Source organism: Heptranchias perlo, chromosome 5 (genome assembly GCF_035084215.1).
Source record: "Heptranchias perlo isolate sHepPer1 chromosome 5, sHepPer1.hap1, whole genome shotgun sequence".
In the NCBI taxonomy this organism is placed as follows: domain Eukaryota; kingdom Metazoa; phylum Chordata; class Chondrichthyes; order Hexanchiformes; family Hexanchidae; genus Heptranchias; species Heptranchias perlo.
The window spans coordinates 101206521-101226664 of record NC_090329.1 but is presented as its reverse complement, the minus strand read 5'-3'; the positions used below and the strand labels follow the sequence as shown (position 1 = coordinate 101226664).

Sequence of the window (20144 nt, the reverse complement as noted above, 5' to 3'; positions counted from 1 at the left end):
TCCCCTGAAGGGCATATATTCAGGTTCTGATGAAGTGCTATGCCTGAAATGTTATTAATTTCCTGTTTTTTACAGATATTGTCTGACTTGCTGACTGTTTCCAATATTTTCTGTGTTTTTTTTCCTGATTTACAGTATTCTGCAGTATTTTGTTTTCTGCCTCCAACTAAATTGGTGGACTTGTAGCCCGATGCACCTGCTTCTTCTCTGGTCTGCATCTGCACCAGATAATCTACTCAATTGTTTAATTCTAATAGTTTAGCCTCTAAAAATAAAAAAGTGGATATTCTGAGTATACTTCTTTTTTGAAATTGATTCATTTGGGCAGAGAGGCAGTGGAGCTTAAAAAGAATGGAGATAATGGGTATGTGGACTTTGTGTGGAAGAGGAAAGGGTTGTGGAATTCTGCATTACTTAAAAAAAAATTAACTATAGGAAATCTCCAAAGACACGTACAATTTCACCAGGAGCCAGAAGAAATTATCCAGCAGCCACAAAAGCCATGTTTTTTAAAAAAGGGGGCAGGTGTAAATGCGTTTCTCTGTTGATGTCAATGGGGCAACCCATGTCATCTTTATGGATCAATTAGCAATTTAAATCACAATATTATTATCAATGTCTATTATTCCAAAATTCTATAGACTCTAGAACAGTTCCTACAGATTGGAGGGTGGTAAATGTAACCCCACTATTTAAAAAAGGAGGGAGAGAAAAAACAGGGAATTACAGACCAGTTAGCCTAACATCAGTAGTGGGGAAAATGATAGAGTCTGTTATAAAAGATGTGATTCAGAACACTTGGAGGGCATTAATGGGATTGGACAAAGTCAGCATAGGTTTATGAAAGGGAAATCATGCTTAACAAACCTATGGAGTTTTTTGAGGATGTAACTAGTAGAATAGTTAGGGGAGAACCAGTGGATGTGGTGTATTTGGATTTTCAGAAGGCTTTTGATAAGGTCCGACACAAGAGGTTAGTGTGCAAAATTAAAGCACATGGGGTTGGGGGGAATATACTGGCATGGATTGAGAATTGGCTGACAGACAGGAAACAGAGAGTAGGAATAAACGGGTCTTTTTCCGGGTGGCAGGCAGCGACTAGTGGGGTACTGCAGGGATCAGTGCTTGGGCCCCAGCTATTCACAATATATATCAATGATTTGGATGCGGGAACTAAATGTAACATTTCCAAGTTTGCAGACAACACAAGACTGGGGTGGAATGTGAGCTGTGAGGTGAATGCAAAGAGGCTCCAATGTGATATCGACAAGTTGGGTGAGTGGGCAAGAGCATGGCAGTTGCAGTATAATGTGGATAAATGTGAGGTTATCCACTTTGGTTGTAAAAGCAGAAAGGCAGATTATTATCTGAATGGTGATAGATTGGGAAAAGGGGAGGTGCAACGAGACCTGGGTGTCCTTGTACACCAGTCGCTGAAAGCGAGTATTCAGGTGCAGCAAGCAGTTAAGAAGGTGAATGGTATGTTGGCCTTCATTGCAAGAGGATTTGAGTACAGGAGCAGGGATGTCTTACTGCAGTTATACAGGGCCTTGGTGAGACCACATCTGGAGTATTGTGTGCAGTTTTGGTCTCCTTATCTGAGGAAGGATGTCCTTGCCATGGAGGGAGTGCAACAAAGGTTTACCAGACTGATTCCTGGGATGGCAGGACTGATGTATGAGGAGAGATTGGGTCGACCAGGCCTATATTCACTGGAGTTTAGAAGAACAAGAGGTGATCTCATCGAAACAAATAAAATTCTAACAGGACTAGACAGACTAGATGCAGGGAGGATGTTCCCAATGGCTGGGGAATCCAAAGCCAGAGGTCATAGTCGCAGGATACGGGGTATGCCATTTAGAACCGAGATGAGGAGAAATTTCTTCACTCAGAGGGTGGTGAACCTGTGGAATTCTCTACCACAGAAGGCAGTGGAGGCCAAGTCATTCGATGTATTCAAGGAGATAGATATATTTCTTAATGCTAAAGGGATCAAGGGATATGGGGAAGAAGCGAGAACAGGGTACTGAGTTAGACGATCATCCATGATCATTTTGAATGGCGGAGCAGGCCCAGAAGGGCCGAATGGCCTACTCTTGCTCCTATTTTCTATGTTTCTATGCACTCCAGTCCCTGTGGTGCCCACCGGTCGGGGAAGGCCTCAAGTGCACCGGCAGTCACCACATGCTCCTTCTCCAGGGCCACTGGGAGGCAGGCAGCCAGAGCGACCGCTCCCCACAGGCTGCGCCTAACCTGGACTTGTGGATGGTCAACTTGGCCGGGCCCAGGAATAGACCCAAAAGGTGCTCCTCCGACTTGCCCAACCCGCTCCTCACCGGGTGGCCAAAGATCAGTGGCGTGGTACTGTCGTGCAACCGTGAATTGAGGCGCAGCCCCTACAAATAATGGAACAGGGGCTGCAACTTCTCACACTCCTTGTACACGTGGAACATGGACCCATCAAAGGCACAGGGGGCCTGAGAGTCCGTGAAGTGGCTTAAAAACCGGTTTGTCTGCATTACAAGGTAGAGAAATCTTCTTAACATTTATTCAACCAAGAAACCAACCCTCACTATTCTGATCTGATCGAAGTTTATAAGATATTAAGGGGAACAGATAGGGTGGACAGAGAGAAACTATTTCCGCTGGTTGGGGATTCTAGGAGTAGGGGGCACAGTCTAAAAATTAGAGCCAGACCTTTCAGGAGCGAGATTAGAAAACATTTCTACACACAAAGGGTGGTAGAAGTTTGGAACTCTCTTCCGCAAACGGCAATTGATACTAGCTCAATTGCTAAATTTAAATCTGAGATAGATAGCTTTTTGGCAACCAAAGGTATTAAGGGATATGGGCCAAAGGCAGGTATATGGAGCTAGATCACAGATCAGCCATGATCTTATCAAATGGCGGAGCAGGCACGACGGGCTGAATTGCCTACTCCTGTTCCTATTCTGCAATTTCTGCACTGGCTCTGGCTTTTCTTTTGTGTGTGTTTTATGAGAAGTCGGGGGGGGGGGTTAGGGTATAAGTTTATTTTTAAAACAAAAAAAAAACCAAATAATAAGAGTGAAATAATAATGTTATTATAATGATCCAGGTAGCAGTCCAGCCCCTGGCGGCTCGGGCTGACGCAGGCGAACCGCAACCAGATCCCAAACCGCGGCGTCCCTGGCAACGCGCCAGAAGCCCCGCCCCCTCAAGATTCAAACTGTCCAATTGGACCGCAGACTGGCTGATTGATTAGCGTTCTATCCAATTGAACAAACCGCAGCCTTTGTCCTGCTGCCCCGCCCCCCTTGCCGCTCCACGCTGACGGCCAATCGGAGTCTTCGCTGTGTCCCCAGCCAATGCGAGCGCGTTTTATTGAGCACGGTGGGGGGTGGGGGGTGGGGGGGGAAGTTTTGAACGCGGGCGGTTGGTGGCGGCCGTGCTGTTTGTCCAAGCGGGGACTTGATATTCGGTAAGTGCGGGGTTGGTGGCTCATCAGACCGGGGTGGGTGGGACACGGGGAAATATCCAGGCGGCGTGATAACCGCCAATGTGCCCGAATCGGAGAGTCGGCCGGCTGGGGAAGGAGCCTCGAAAGGCAAACTCACTGGGGTTTGTGCTGCTGTGGAGGGAGCCGTCCCCCCCTCACTCCTCACTCCTCACTCCTCCCCCGCCCCTGTCGGGCTAACCACCCTCCAGGAGTTGAAGGTTAACCTGGGCACCCGGGAGAAATTATATTGAGGCATTTTTTTTAAAGTGTGTTTTCTTCCAATTTATTTTTACACCGTCTTTCTCTACCGCCCCCTCCTCCTTAAAACCTACCTCTTTGGCCAAGCTTTTGGATGGAATGCACAGCACAGAAACAGGCCATTCGGCCCAGCTGGTCTATTCTGGTATTTATGCTCCACATGAGCCTCCTCCCACCCTTCTTCATTTAACCCCATCAGGATATCCTTCTATTCCTTTCTCCCTCCTGTGTTTATCCAGCTTCCCCTTAAATACATCTGCGCCAGTCGCCTCAACTACTCCTCGTAGCGGCGAGTTCCACATTCTAACCGCTCTCTGGGTGAACTCTCTTTTGGACACCTGTCCCAATTATCATCTTGTGTGGCTCGGTGTCAAATTTTGTCCCGTTACGCTCCTGTGACGTGCCTTGGGATCTTTTTACTATATTAAAGGTGCTATGGACTGGAGGAGCTGGGGTTGCTCTCCTTGGAGCAGAGAAGGCCAATGAGGAGATTTGAAAGAAGTGTTCAAAATCATGAAGTGTTCAGATAAAGTAACTAGAGAAACTGTTCCCATTGGCGGACGGGTCGAGAACCAGAGGTCGCAGATTTAAGGTGATTGGTTCTTTTGCCAAAGGTGATGTGAGGAAAACATTTTTACGCAATGAGTAGTTATGATCTGGAATGTGTGGCCTGTAAGGGTGGTGGAAGGAGATTCAATCGTGACTTTCAAAAAGGAATAAGACAAATACTTGAAGGGAAAAAATTTGCAGGGCTACGGGGAAAGAGTGAGGGAATGGGACTAATGGATTGCTCTTACAAAGAGCCGGCATGGGCTCGATGTGCCAAATGGCCTCCTGTGCCGTAACCATTCTATGATTCTATGTAAATGCAAGTTATTGTTAGTTATAAAAATATTGGAGAAAGACTGTTTGAGAATCAAGAACCATCCAGTCGGGCAACAAAGAGTCTGTTCACTTTCCTAGTGTGGGAAGGCATTGGGTCAGGAGGACGTGTCTGGTGACAAATGTTGGGAGGGTGGGGGCTGGGTGGTTGGAGCCAGGAGGTCATGTGGTGATAGCGTTTGGAGTGCGTTCAAGCAGAGTTGGTAACCCTATGTCTCCTGTTCCTCCCTCCTCTTTTCCCCCCTCACCAAACTGTGGGTGGAAGAACGACTCCTTTGTAGCATCTTGTACATGTGCTTTGCACTTCCGCTTGAAGCAAGTGCTAGGATCTGACTGAGGTGAGGCTGTCTTGATTAGATTGCGGCTTGATGCGGGGCTGTTCAATGGAGTTTGTGTTTGTGACATGAAGATTCACTGTTATCTCACTTGTATTCAACACTGCCTGTGTGATCAGCTGTGGCAGTTAGTACAGTGCAGTCTTTTCAGAAAATGCCTTAGAACAATGTGGTCCTGTTTATGTTTTGGTTCCCAGAAGTCTTAAAATTTCTGTACACATTATTGCTAAACATGATTTCAGATTCTCCAGCCCAAACATTTTCCCCTTTGCCATAGATCTAGCCCTTCTATGGCTCCATTCTTCACCAGGATGGAATCTGGGCTCTCCCCTTCTTCCTTGAACAGTGTCCTAACCACTCCCTGACCACCACAACTCTCCTCCACGTGGCTGAACTCGTTCTCGTCTTGACTCTAGTCAATTCCTCCAGGTAAAAGGTATTACTTTAATAACCCGTTTAAGTCCCAACTATGCCTGCCTTTTATGTAGGATATATGGAACACTGTTCCAATCCTACTTGGGGGAGGGAGTGTGGCTCTCCAGCCTCTTGTTCTGTTACATTGATGGCTATTTGGGTGCTGGTTTTTGTTCCCTCCCTGATCAGATTTTCAGTTACTGTACTTCAAATTTTCACCAATTCTTCTGTTACTTAGCCCATCTCTGAACCTTCCATTTCTGATTTTTCTCTGATGTGGAGATGCCGGTGATGGACTGGGGTTGACAATTGTAAACAATTTTACAACACCAAGTTATAGTCCAGCAATTTTATTTGAAATTCACATTTGATTTTTCTCTGTCAATGGGCTTTTAATGTTTGTAATCAATGGTATCTATTGCAAACCCATGACTGTCTTGATTATGCTTCTTCCTTTGCTGCTTCCTAAAAAGAATTCATTCCTTCTAGTTTTTCCATTTGTTGACTTTTTTTTGATGATTCTATTTTCCCTACTTGAGTTTCTGAAACTTCATCCCTTCTCAGCTGAGGTTTCCTTGCCACTATTTGATGGGACCCATGACTATGTCTGCTCCATTTCCTCACCTCCTCAGCCTGTATGTTCAATTATGTGTAGCGATATCTTTCATCATCCATCAACATTTCATTCAACAATGCATGCTTTCTTTGAAGATGAGAGCAATTCAGCAGTTCCTCTGGCTTTGTAACCATCCCATGGAGGCATTGCAGAAAAGAACCCAAAGATGGAAACTTCATGCACCCTTTTATAACCCAGGCATTTAATAAGCATGTTCTCTTCATTTACTCCAGAATGTGTGCTAGACTGCAAGTAATCTAATGCCACAAACAAATTAAGTTGTACTATTGAAACGTGTTGTATAGTGCATCTCATAATGCACATATGACTTGGACCCCAAGAATGGTGTTATAATGGGGTGATCATGCATGTGTGATGGTCGTGCTTGACCTTTGGCACCTTTCATGTGTTTGTATGGTTAGGTTCTTTCAACCTGAGTGTGTTACCACCAACAATTGACTAATTGTTTGATTATTCAATGTTTCTTGGATCTAAAGCTAAATAAGTTTACAATATCTTTAGTTTTTTTTTAAAAAACACATTTTCTGTGAGATATTGTGTTTTGAAAGTATTGATGAACTTCTGAAAGTCAAGTTACTTTAATGCTTCATCCCCTTCTTGCTTGTAGTGATGGAGGATGAAATAAATGAGTCAAGGATGCGACTGGCTCGCTTTTCGAGTCGATTAGCATACTTCAGAACAAAATATGAAGAAGCAAACAGAACTGAAGAGTTGAAATCTAATTTGGATATTACAGGTACAGTGCAGTAATTTTTTCTTAATATTTTAGTTAATCTATTTGGAATTTCTGTTCAGATATCCATAATTAGAAAAGCATTGAACTGCCAATTGAAATTGAACACTTTCCCACCCCCCCTTCAAAATAAGTTCCATTCTGTGTATTTTAGGGAACCATGTTTGTTAATGTACACTAAATAGATAATGTGCTCTGAATGGTGTATCTTGAATCTGAATGTATATCAGCTTAAATTTAAATTCTTAAAACTAGGACCTGTTTATATTTGAGGAATATGCAACAGCAAGAGGCAGTTTAGTCGGTGGGGAAAATAACTTTCTTAATAGCAAAGGGAACACCAGTGATATCAACATGACTGTTAAGATACTAAAATAGAAGAAATTTAAAATGCTGAATTGATCTGGGCTTGCTGCCTATGTTATTGCATCATCTTTCCATCAGTTTTAACTTTTTCACGAGGAATGCTTAAATTATAATTAAACTTTGTATTCTATTTTACAACAGATCACACTGCCACTATCAGACAAATTATAGCTGATGGAAACTTTCCAGAAGACTGGTTTGCATATCTTCAGAAAGTGGAAAAGATGGGTGATCCTCAGAATAATGAGAGCCTATTGAATAGGCTTATAGAGCTATATGATGACACAGTTGCTGCCCTACCGGTTGAAAAGCATTACTCAAATGAATGTTATGCTCACATCTTGATCCGTTTTGCAGAGCTTAAAGTGTAAGTATTATTGTTTTTCTATCCTCTTGTTTTGCAATAAAAGCATTTAGGTACTGATACCTGAACTTCCTGCGCAACAGAATGCGATTTTTGATGTGAACAGAATCCATTTTTATTCTTTGGAAGAACAGAGTGCTGACTGAGCAAGAGTGGCCCATGTGTAACTTTAAAAAATATATATTTTTTTACCGGTGGGTGTAGTGTCTTATCGAGACAAGTAATAATATTATGATTTTGTTTTATAAGTTTTGTTGAAATACATGTTATGTTTTCATTCCTTTTTATTAGTTATGCCCCTTAAAAGGGGTGGGGGGGGGTTGGTCACGTGTAAATTTGTTGTTCTGTTGATGACACTGGGGCAACCCATGTCATCTTAGTGGATCAGTTAGCAATTTAAATCACAATTTTATTATTCGTGTCTACTATGCACTCCAGTCCCTGTGGTGCCCACCGGTTGCAGAAGGCCTCAAGTGCACCGGCAGGCACCACGTGCTCCTTCACCAGGACCGCCCGGGTGCAGAGAAAGCTGCGGAAGAGAGGCAGGCAGCCAGAGCAACTACCTCCACAGGCTGCGTCTAATCTGGGCCTGTAGACGACCACCGTAGCCAGGTCCAGGAACAGAACCACGAGGAGGTCCTCCAACTTGCCTACTCCCCTCCTCACCGGGTGGCCAAAGATCTGGAGCATGGGACTGAAGTGCCATCAGAAATTGAGGAGCAGCCCCTTCAAATAATGGAACAGGGTCCACAACCTCTCTCAGTCCATAGACACGTGGAAGATGGACTCATCCAGATCATAAAAGGTACAGGCGACTTGGGACTCCATGAAGTGGCTTGAAAGCCAGTTTGTGGGGACAGCTCCGTGCAACAACCTCCACCCCAGATCCCCAATGATGCGTGGAAGGACACCTGCGTAGAGAGCCCTCCGTTGGGGACCTCCACCGGATGGCAAGCTGGCACGCAAAGGCACATATGGACAGAAGACAAGGACAGGGAAGTGGAGAGTATCCTGGAGCAGGAAACCCCTCCGCACAGAGTGGAATGGCATGGAGGGAATTTCCGAGAGTGGACTCCAGCTGTGAGGCGCAGGATTAGGGGCCTGGCGCCGATGAGAAGTTCTATCTGAATGGGGGTCAGATCGGATGGGATCGCTCCACACGCTCGAGCTTCCTCGATACACCTAGGAGTCAGGGCCAACTGCAACTTTTAATGTCTAGATGGCTTTGGGCGCCAACCGGATGTAGTGCCAGGACATCCGTTCTGCCAATGTCTCTGGCAACACCCATGTATAATTTAGTCCAGGATGATTGTTCACTTTTTAGTTAGGTTCAGATTAAAATTGAAAGCACTTTCCACTACATCTTAACTTTCTTAACATCTGAAGTTGTAGAGTTAAGTTTTGGGTGCATACCAAGATGTTTCATACCTGGTGTTGGGTGTTGAATGATGAGGATGTCAGCTTTGTGTATGAGGAACTGTGGTATAATCAAAACTTCCGACGTGACACAAGTTAGCTTCTGATTGAAATCTGTTGATCGCTGATTACGATCCAGAAATGGAGAGATTCTGTCGCTATCCATAGCAAAGGACAGTAACCCTCAATGTTTGCGGACTTTTGATTGGGTGTGGCATCTAAACTTCTAGAAGATGGAATCTCTGATTCATTGAACTGGATGAATGATTTTGTCAGAGGACATGAACTTCAACATGACATTGTCTTGACATATGTGTAGTGATTCCTCAGGGAAGGATGTTCACTGTTCATCATCGAACTTGGAAATTTCTTCAAAAATGATCTTTGCTGACTGACTTAGAATATCACTGGCAGTACTTTAACAGGCCACTTTTGTTTGAACCTATCCAGATATAATTTTAAAAAATTAAAATGCCGAGTTAATCATCACTTTCTGACCATGAACTGCTGAAATATGCAGTGGGTTATGGGAAACTGCAACTTGCCTGTTGCTAAACCAGTACAATTTCTTAAAGTTCCCAGTAACTACCAAAGTCAAATTTATAAAAAGCTGTAAAGTTCCCTTGACTACACTCCTGACCTGTAAAGAAAAGGGGCAAAGTACAATTGTATGTTCTTTCGAGAAGACTTCCTGATTTTATACCATCTCTTTCTCCCCCCGCCCCCCGACCACCATAACAATTGTACCAATTTTATTTATTTTTATTCATTTTTATGGGATGTGAGTGTCGCTGGCAAGGCCAGCATTTATTGCCCATCCCTAATTGCCCTTGAGAAGGTGGTGGTGAGCCGCCGCCTTAAACCGCTGCAGTCCGTGTGGTGAAGGTTCTCCCACAGTGCTGATAGGGAGTTCTAGGATTTTAACCCAGCGACGATGAAGTAACGGCGATATATTTCCAAGTCAGGATGGTGTGTGACTTGGAGGGGAACGTGCAGGTGGGGTTGTTCCCATGTGCCTGCTGCTCTTGTCCAAGGGGGTTGAGGTCGTGGGTTTGGGAGGTGCTGTCGAAGAAGCTTTGGCGAGTTGCTGCAGTGCATCCTGTGGATGGTACACACTGCAGCCACTGTGCACTGGTGGTGGAGGTAGTGAATGTTTAGGGTGGTGGATGGGGTGCCAGGATGTTGATGGGGGATTCGGCGATGGTATGTCAATGGGAGGTGGGCAGACTGTCTCTTGTTGGAGATGGTCATTGCCTGGCACTTATCTGGCGCGAATGTTACTTGCCACTTCTGAGCCCAAGCCTGAATGTTGTCCAGGTCTTGCTGCATGTGGGCTTGGACTACTTCATTATTTGAGGAGTTGTGAATGGAACTAAACACTCCAATCATCAGCGAACATTCCCATTTCTGACCTTATGATGGAAGGAAGGTCATTGATGAAGCAGCTGAAGATAGTTGGGCCTAGGACACTGCCCTGAAAACTCCTGCAGCAATGTCCTGGAGCTGAGATGATTAGCCTCCAACAACCACAACCATCTTTGTGCTAGGTATGACTCCAGACACTGGAGAGTTTTCCCCCTAATTCCCATTAACTTCAATTTTACTAAGGCTGCTTGGTGCCACACTCAGTCAAATGCTGTCTTGATGTCAAGGGCAGTTACTCTCGCCTCACCTCACCGCTGGAATTCACCTCTTCTGTCCATGTTTGGACCAAGACTGTAATGAGGTCTGGAGCTAAGTGATCCTGGCGGAACCCAAACTGAGCATCGGTGAGCAGGTTATTGGTGAGTAAGTGCCACTTAATAGCACTGTCGACGACACCTTCCATCACTTTGCTGATGATTGAGAGTAGACTGATGGGGTGGTAATTGGCCGGATTGGATTTGTTCTGCTTTTTGTGGACAGGACATACCTGGGCAAATTTCCACATTGTCGGGTAGATGCCAGTGTTGTAGCTGTACTGGAACAGTTTGGCTAGAGGCGCAGCTAGTTCTGGAGCACAAGTCTTCAGCACTACAGCCGTGATGTTGTCGGGGCCCATAGCCTTTGTTGTATCCAGTGTACTCAGCTGTTTCTTGATGTCACGTGGAGTGAATCGAATTGGCTGAAGACTGGCTTCTGTGATGGTGGGGATATCGGGAGGAGGCTGAGATGGATCATCCACTCAGCACTTCTCGCTGAAGATGGTTGCAAACGCTTCAGCCTTGTCTTTTGCTGTCACGTGCTGGACTCCGCCATCATTGAGGATGGGGATGTTTACAGAGCCGCCTCCTCCTCCCGTTAGTTGTTTAATTGTCCACCACCATTCACGACTGGATGTGGCAGGACTGCAGAGCTTTGATCTGATCCGTTGGTTGTGGAATCTCTGTCTATAGCATGTTGCTTCTGCTGTTTAGCATGCATGTAGTCCTGTGTTGTAGCTTCACCAGGTTGGCACCTCATTTTTAGGTATGCCTGGTGCTGCTCCTGGCATGCTCTTCTACACTCCTCATTGAACCAGGGTTGATCCCTTGGCTTGTTGGTAATGGTAGAGTGAGGAAAATGCCGGGCCATGAGGTTACAGATTGTGGTGGAATACAAATCTGCTGCTGATGACCCACAGTCCCTCGTGGATGCCCAGTTTTGAGCTGCTAGATCTGTTCTGAATCTATCCCATTTAGCACGGTGGTAGTGCCACACAACATGTTGGATACTGTCCTCAGTGCGAAGACGGGACTTCGTCTCAACGAGGATTGTGCAGTGGCCACTCCTATCAATACTGTCATGGACAGATGCATCTGTGACAGGTAGATTGGTGAGGATGAGGTCAAGTAGGTTTTTCCCTCATGTTGGTTCGCTCCCCACCTGCTGCAGGCCCAGTCTGGCAGCTGTGTCCTTCAGGACTCGGTCAGTCGTGGTGCTACCGAGCCACTCTTGGTGATGGACATTGAAGTCCCCCACCCAGAGCACATTCTGTGCCCTTGCTACCCTCAGTGCTTCCTCCAAGTGGTGCTCAACATGGAGGACTGATTCATCAGCTGAGGGAGGGCAGTAGGTGGTAATCAGCAGAAGGTTTCCTTGCCCACGTTTGACCTGATGCCATGAGATTTCATGGGGTCTGGAGTCAATGTTGAGGACTCCCTGGGCCACTCCCTCCTGACTGTATATCACTGTACCACCACCTCTGGTGGGTCTGCCCTGCTGGTGGGACAGGACGTACCCAGGGATGGTGATGGAAGAGTCTGGGATGTTGGCTGAAAGGTATGATTCTGAGAGTATGGCTATGTCATGCTGTTGCTTGACTAGTCTGTGGGACAGCTCTCCCAATTTTGTCACAAGTCCCCAGAAGTTAGTGAGGAGGACTTTGCAGGGTCGACTGGGCTTGGTTTGCCTTTGTCGTGTCCGGTGCCTTGTGGTCCGATGCTGGGTGGTCCATCCGGTTTCATTCTTATTGTGACTTTCTGTAGCGAGATTGTACAACTGAGTGGCTTGCTGGGCCATTTCGGAGGGCGATTAAGAATCATAGGAACAGGAGTAGGCCACATTGCTGTTGGTCTGGAGTTATGTATTGGCCAGACCAGGCAAGGATGGCAGGTTTCCTTTCCTAAAGGACATTAGTGAACCAGATATATTACGAATATATATACTTTATGCCTTTTCATACATACAACTCAAATTTGCCACCATTTCCATATCTTACTCTTTTTGTAATCCTTCTTCCTGTGATTCAGTTTTTCTGTAAGATCTTTCCATCCTTTACCCCTTTTTGGTTCCTTTCTTGGAGCTGAGTTCCAACCTCATCATTACAAAAACTACCCATTTCAATGTCAGAAACGTCCCCACCCTCCCAAACAACTATTCCTACCTCAGCCCATTTTCAGCTGAAACCCCTGTTGCCTCCAAACTCAAATACTCTAATGATGTCATCTGTTTCTCTACCCTCCATCAACTTCAGCTCATCTGAAACTCTGCTGCCGGTATCTCGTCCTATCCCACACCAAATCACAATCGCCCACCAAACCTGTCCTTTCAGACCTACATTGTTTTTTCTTCCCCTAACGTCTCAAATTAAAAATTCTTAGACTGGCACTTAAACCACTCCATGTCCTAGCCTCCCTCCCTTGCACCACCATCGTAAGCTGTGCCTTCCGCCCACTCTGGAATTCCCTCTGAGTCACCGCATGTCTCTAGCGCCTTCTCTTTAAGATCCTCCTTAAAACATACCTCTATGCCCAAAATTTCCTTGTTTGGCTTGGTGTCCTTTTTTTTTACACCTGCAAAGCTCTATGGGGTGTTTCTCTACATTAAAAGTGCTGCATAAATGATTGTTGTTGTGTTCTTTCCCCTGGCCCACCCACACCATATTAGTCTAATTAGTCCCAGAATGGATCCCAATGTCCCAGGAATCTGGGGTCTTACTTTCTACACCATTTTCCAGATACTCATTTACCTCTCATGTCCTGTGATTCCTATACTAATTAGAGCATGTTACTTGGGAGTACAGCAATTGTGAGATTACTACCTTTGAGGCCATGCTCTTCAATTTCCTAATTTCTGAAACTCTGTTTGCGGGGTTCATTTCCTATGTTCTTATATAAACCCTGATTTCCAGCTGTTCCCTTCCCATTCACATGTCTTGCACCTGCTCCATTATATCCTTATCTTGTCAATTGGGAGGCAACATGTCACTTGTGATTTTCAGCTGCAACTACAAAAGTGCTTGTCTATTTGCTGAGTATATGGACATCCCTATTATACCACTGTGCTGCTGTACTTCACTCTCTTCCCCTCTCCCTGCAACCAATTGCTCCACATCAGTTTCTGTTCTGAGCTAGGTGAACTGGAAAGTTGCTGCATGGACGTAAAGTGCTAACAGATTTTTAAAAATTGAATTAATGGGGAAAGCATTTAATCTAAAGTCCTTTTTAATATGAACTTACAATCTCACTGATGAATTAAATAAGTAAATTACATTTGGGCTGTTTGCAATCTAGTGATCAGGTACAAACCCTTAATGTGAACGTATAGCTAAAATGTACATGCAATTAAACAACTTTTGTTTAAAATTGACAAGTGGGGGTGGTGTAAATTTTTCTCTGTGAGCAACACTTGGACAAGCACATATCACAGTGTCAGAAAATTCCTTGCATTGTTTAAAAGAAATTATAGTAAGATGCAAATAAAAGTATTTTCTCTATAGAAGTCTGTTATGAAAACTTAATTCAAAATGAGCACTGAACAGGCATGTTGATCCCAATAAGGAAATAAAGTGGCTGTCATCCTTTGCCAATGTCCAGAGGCTCAGAATTACTCACACAGATTGAGTGATTAATCTTCAGTTTTGTTTATATCTTAATGTAAGCTCTTAAGAGATTCTAATCACTTTTTTCCCCCCTCAGTTTTGTAGATGTAGATGAAGCACAGGAGCAATTCAACTTGGCTAGAGTGAACTGTAAGAGATTTGCCTTTGTGCATGTAGCGTATGCACAATTTGAGCTGAATCGAGGTCTGTATGACTTGCATTCTAGTTTTATTATTGAAAGTCTTCAATAACATAGATTTATGGGAAGTAAGTAATCAAGTTATTGTCTTTGGACAGGCTCTGTAAGGAAATGTAGAACCATTCTTCAGAAAGCAGTGGATATCAAAGCAAAACCCATAGAGCTGTTGGAAATTGCTTTTCAAAATTTAAACCAGGGGAAAATGCAGCTTGTACCACCTGAAGATGGAAATAACGAAAATCTATCTGGTGAGTAAGTGTCTAGAATTGGAAGTTGTTTGCGTGGGGCAAGAACAGAGAGGAAATGAGAGACTCGTTAGTACAAAAATATACTAGTTTGTGTTAGTACTTTTTTTCTAGCAATTAGATGTAGTGCGTTCTGAACACTCGTCTGTAGAATTGTCCACTATGCGCATATATAAAGTATGCCTTAAAGCAAACTGCTTACTATTAAAAATATTGCTTTGCTGTTTAATTCAAATTTATAAACTTTTTAAATCTAAATCTCTGCAAGCCTCAAGACTAGAAGTAGTTGCATAATTCTCCACCACCTGATGCTAATATTAGGGGAATTTGCAGAGATCATGGGGAAGGAGAGAGAAATTTAATAGAATTTGGCAGAGCATTAGGTGAGACTGGAAGAAAATATATTTGCTCAATATTTTGGAGAGGAATTCAGGAAAGGTGCTTTTTGCATGCATGTGATGACAGCATCTTTCATAAAACATAAGAGCTTGCTAACTTTTTTAATCACATACTTACAGGCAGTGAGGTCAGTTTGTTTTTAAAATTGTAAATTATACATGTGCCTTGGATAGGTAAAAATCCTGGTATCTCATGTAATTAACATAGAAAATGACTTCTTTAGCCATCCTGACCATAGGTGGGTGAATTTGACAAGTCAAGATATGTAAGCATACATGTGCATCTTTATAAATTGTATATTTTTCCTCCTTCATAGTGACTGTGATTAAAACTACACCAAGCATGTTATCCAGCAATACTGTTTTAAAGAACAAGAACAGAAAGAACAGCAGTAGTTCTGGAGAATTGCAATTTGATCCTGTTTCATCATTGAGGTGAAGTTGAAGATCATTTTTACTTTTAAAATTCTTTGTGTGTGTATATATTTTGAAAATTGATTTTGGGCCTGAGCATACTGACAGGCATTTTTGGGATCCTGTAGATCAGGATGGTAAGAGTACCTGGAATATTTCCCGAGACGGTGTGACGAAAGTCTCTTAACTTGGGTTACGGGCTTCTCTTTCTTGCTTGTCATTGTACATACAGGATAAAACCAGATTCACTGAAAGAAAATATCCCAGGCTGTTGATAATCAGTAGCTCCAGAATAGACAATATGTCTGCTGATGTAACAGGGATACATACATATGTAAATACCTTTAAATTATAATTGTTTACCTGTGTGTTTTGCTCGTTGTGTTCCAAGTGCTGTTGGTATGAGGCGACAATCATCCAGTTGCAGTTAGCTAGGTATTGTTTATGGATGGTACAATGTTTGGCAGCTGGTCCAAAATATTTGAAACCAATTTAGATTTCCAGAAGAGGATTGAGCCATTCGATCCATATAGAAACATCCTGTTGGATTGGCACCTCTCAGTTTGTTCTGATCTATCTTCAAAGGGCTTTGAAAGTATCTCTCCAAGTGAGAAGTCTTTCTGAAGCCATCAGAGAGTGAGATAGGCAGAAGACTCCTTGGAAAGCTAGGAATGAACTTCCATGCAAGGTTGTAGTTGGGAACAGTCCTGTGGTTTTACATAGTTATAGTGTTGGAGACATTAGTGTATTCTGCATTCCAAGGATGAATAGTAAAGTTTGTAATTACTGTAAATCTACTATTTGTCTTTGCTACTGCTCACTTATCTATTTATTTTATCATGTAGCAAATGTGTTTGGTAGTTTATAGTAAAAGCCATGGTTTGATGTTTATTCTCCTTTCTAAAGTCAAAGAAATCATGTGGTAGCATGTGATGTGATATATATATATATATATATCACGTGACATAACCAGGTCTTCTGTTGAATCCCTTGGTTTGCAAAAATTACCAAGATATTGTGCAGATAAAGGCATGCTCTGGTTCATTTGGAGCGAGAGCTTGCTTACGAGTGTAGTTCGTGTAACTCAAAATGCTAGGAAAAGTCCTTTTTGTAAAAAAAAACATTTACTGTCTCTTGCAAAATATTATTTTGTCAGCACTGATGCAGGTTTTCATTCTTTGAGCATAGGCCCAAGTCATCAAGTGGATTAGAACCCAGTGTATTTTGCCTCTGCTTTTGATCGTCTCGAATTAGCCCCTGTAGTTTGCTGAACTTGAGTTTGGTTCAACTATTACTTTTTTATATTGTTAGGGCTGACACAGGCAACATAGCCAAAGAGAATGATGTATCGCAATCAGAGCAGATAACCTTCAAGCAGCTGAAAAACAGTACTAGTAGCAAGGTAGGAGATTTCTTGGCAAAATCTTTAACTGTAATTTATTGCACATATGTTTGATAACTGTCTAATATCCATCTTTATTTGTTGCCAAATAAGTGTTTTTTTATTCGTTCATGGGATGTGGGCGTCGCTGGCGAGGCCGGCATTTATTCCCCATCCCTAATTGCCCTTGAGAAGGTGGTGGTGAGCTGCTGCCTTGAACCGCTGCAGTCCGTGTGGTGACTGTTCTCCCACAGTGCTGTTAGGAAGGGAGTTCCAGGATTTTGACCCAGCGACAATGAAGGAACGGCGATATATTTTCAAGTCGGGATGGTGTGTGACTTGGAGGGTAACATGCAGGTGGTGTTCTTCCCATGTGCCTGCTGCTCTTGTCCTTCTAGGTGGTAGAGGTCGCGGGTTTGGGAGGTGCTGTCGAAGAAGCCTTGGCGAGTTGCTGCAGTGCATCCTGTGAATGGTACACACTGCAGCCACTGTGCGCCAGTGGTGAAGGGAGTGAATGTTTAGGGTGGTGGATGGGGTGTCAATCAAGTGGGCAGCTTTATCTTGGATGGTGTCGAGCTTCTTGAGTGTTGTTGGAGCTGCACTCATCCAAGCAAGTGAAGAGTATTCCATCACACTCCTGACTTGTGCCTTGTAGATGGTGGAAAGGGTTTGGCGAGTCAGGAGGTGAGTCACTCGCCGCAGAATACCCAGCCTCTGACCTGCTCTCGTAGCCACAGTATTTATATGGCTGGTCCAGTTAAGTTTCTGGTCAATGGTGACCCCCAGGATGTTGATGGTGGGGGATTCGGCGATGGTAATGCCGTTGAATGTCAAGGGGAGGTGGTTAGACTCTCTCTTGTTGGAGATGGTCATTGCCTGGCACTTATCTGGCGCGAATGTTACTTGCCACTTCTGAGCCCAAGCCTGGATGTTGTCCAGGTCTTGCTGCATGCGGGCTCTGACTGCTTCGTTATTTGAGGGGTTGCGAATGGAACTGAACACTTTGCAATCATCGACCATCCCCATTTCTGACCTTATGATGGAAGGAAGGTCATTGATGAAGCAGCTGAAGATGGTTGGGCCTCGGACACTGCCCTGAGGAACTCCTGCAGCAATGTCCTGGGGCTGAGATGATTGCCCTCCAACAACCACTACCATCTTCCTTTGTGCGAGGTATGACTCCAGCCACTGGAGAGTTTTCCCCCTGATTCCCATTGAATTCAATTTTACTAGGGCTCCTTGGTGCCACACTCGGTCAAATGCTGCCTTGATGTCAAGGGCAGTCACTCTCGCCTCACCTCTGGAATTCAGCTCTTTTGTCCATGTTTGGACCAAGGCTGTAATGAAGTCTGGAGCCGAGTGGTCCTGGCGGAACCCAAACTGAGCATCGGTGAGCAGGTTATTGGTGAGTAAGTGCCGCTTGATAGCACTGTCGACATCTTCCATCAGTTTGATGATTGAGAGTAGACTGATGGGGCAGTAATTGGCCAGATTGGATTTGTCCTGCTTTTTGTGGACAGGACATACCTGGGCAATTTTCCACATTGTCTGGTAAATGCCAGTGTTGTAGCTGTACTGGAACAGCTTGGCTAGAGGCGCAGCTAGTTCTGGAGCACAAGTCTTCAGCACTACAGCCGTGATGTTGTCGGGGCCCATAGCCTTTGCTGTATCCAGTCACTCAGCCGTTTCTTGATATCACGTGGAGTGAATTGAATTGGCTGAAGACTGGCTTCTGTGATGGTGGGGATATCGGGAGGAGGCAGAGATGGATCATCCACTCAGCCTTATCTTTTGCACTCATGTGCTGGACTCCGCCATCATTGAGGATGGGGATGTTTGCAGAACCTCCTCCTCTCGTTAGTTGTTTAATTGTCCACCACCGTTCACGACTGGATGTGGCAGGACTGCAGAGCTTTGATCTGATCCGTTGGTTGTGGAATCGCTTAGCTCTGTCTATTGCATGCTGCTTCTGCTGTTTAGCATGTATGTAGTCCTGAGTTGTAGCTTCACCAGGTTGGCACCCCATTTTTAGGTACGCCTGGTGCTGCTCCTGGCATGCTGTTCTACACTCCTCATTGAACCAGGGTTGATCCCCTGGCTTGTTGGTAATGGTAGAGTGAGGAATATGCTGGGCCATGAGGTTACAGATTGTGCTGGAATACAATTTTGCTGCTGCTGATGGATGCCCAGTTTTGAGCTGCTGGATCGATTCTGAATCTATCCCATTTAGCACGGTGGTAGTGCCACACAACACGTTGGATGGTGTCCTCAGTGCAAAGACGGGACTTCATCTCCACAAGGACTGTGCGGTGGTCACTCCTACCAATACTGTCATGGACAGATGCATTTGCGACAGGTAGATTGGTGAGGACGAGGTCAAGTAAGTTTTTCCCTTGCTCACCACCTGCCGCAGGCCCAGTCTGGCAGCTGTGTCCTTCAGGACTCTGCCAGCTCGGTCAGTAGTGGTGCTACCGAGCCACTCTTGGTGATGGACATTGAAGACCGCCACCCAGAGTACATTCTGTGCCCTTGCTACCCTCAGTGCTTCCTCCAAGTGGTGTAAAACATGGAGGAGGACTGATTGATCAGCTGAGGAAGGACGGTAGGAGATAATCAGCAGGAGGTTTCCTTGCCCATGTTTGACCTGATGCCATGAGATTTCATGGGGTCCAGAGTCAATGTTAAGGACTCCCAGGGCCACTCCCTTCTGACTGTATATCACTGTACCACCACCTCTGGTGGGTCTGTCCTGCCGGTGGGACAGGACACACCCAGGGATGGTGATGGAAGAGTCTGGTATGTTGGCTGAAAGGTATGATTCTGTGAGTATGGCTGTGTCAGGCTGTTGCTTGACTAGTCTGTGGGACAGCTCTCCCAATCTTGGCACAAGTCCCCAGATGTTAGTGAGGAGGACTTTGCAGGGTCGACTGGGCTTGGTTTGCCGTTGTCGTGTCCGGTGCCTAGTGATCCGTCCGGTTTTATTCTTATTATGACTTTTCGTAGCGAGATTTTACAACTGAGTGGCTTGCTAGGCAATTTCCGAGGGCAATTAAGAATCAACCACATTGCTGTGGGTCTGGAGTTACATATAGGCCAGACCGGGTAAGGACGGCAGGTTTCCTTCCCTAAAGGACATTAGTGAACCAGATGGGTTTTTACGACAATCCGGTAGTTTTCATGGCCACCATTACTGATACTAGTATTTTAATTCCAGACTTTTGTTTAATTAATTGATTTCAATTAATTGAATTTAAATTCGCCAGCTGCCGTGGTGGAATTTGAACTCATGACTCCGGATTTTGGTCCAGCGTCTGGATTACTAGTCCAGTAACATAACCACTAT

The 20144-nt window shown here is 44.6% G+C and overlaps 1 protein-coding gene across 1 annotated transcript in view; it reads left to right on the top strand.

The window, feature by feature from the left end:
- The first annotated feature begins 3412 nt into the window (after nt 1-3412).
- ttk (ttk protein kinase) overlaps nt 3413-20144 on the top strand; it is a 60879-nt gene continuing 44147 nt past the window's right edge. Inside the window, exons 1-7 of the mRNA XM_067983874.1 lie at nt 3413-3460; nt 6612-6740; nt 7245-7470; nt 14262-14368; nt 14462-14611; nt 15324-15441; nt 16732-16822. Coding sequence (XP_067839975.1) covers nt 6614-6740; nt 7245-7470; nt 14262-14368; nt 14462-14611; nt 15324-15441; nt 16732-16822 — 819 coding nt within the window. The 5' untranslated portion in view covers nt 3413-3460; nt 6612-6613. The remainder of the gene's footprint in view (nt 3461-6611; nt 6741-7244; nt 7471-14261; nt 14369-14461; nt 14612-15323; nt 15442-16731; nt 16823-20144) is intronic.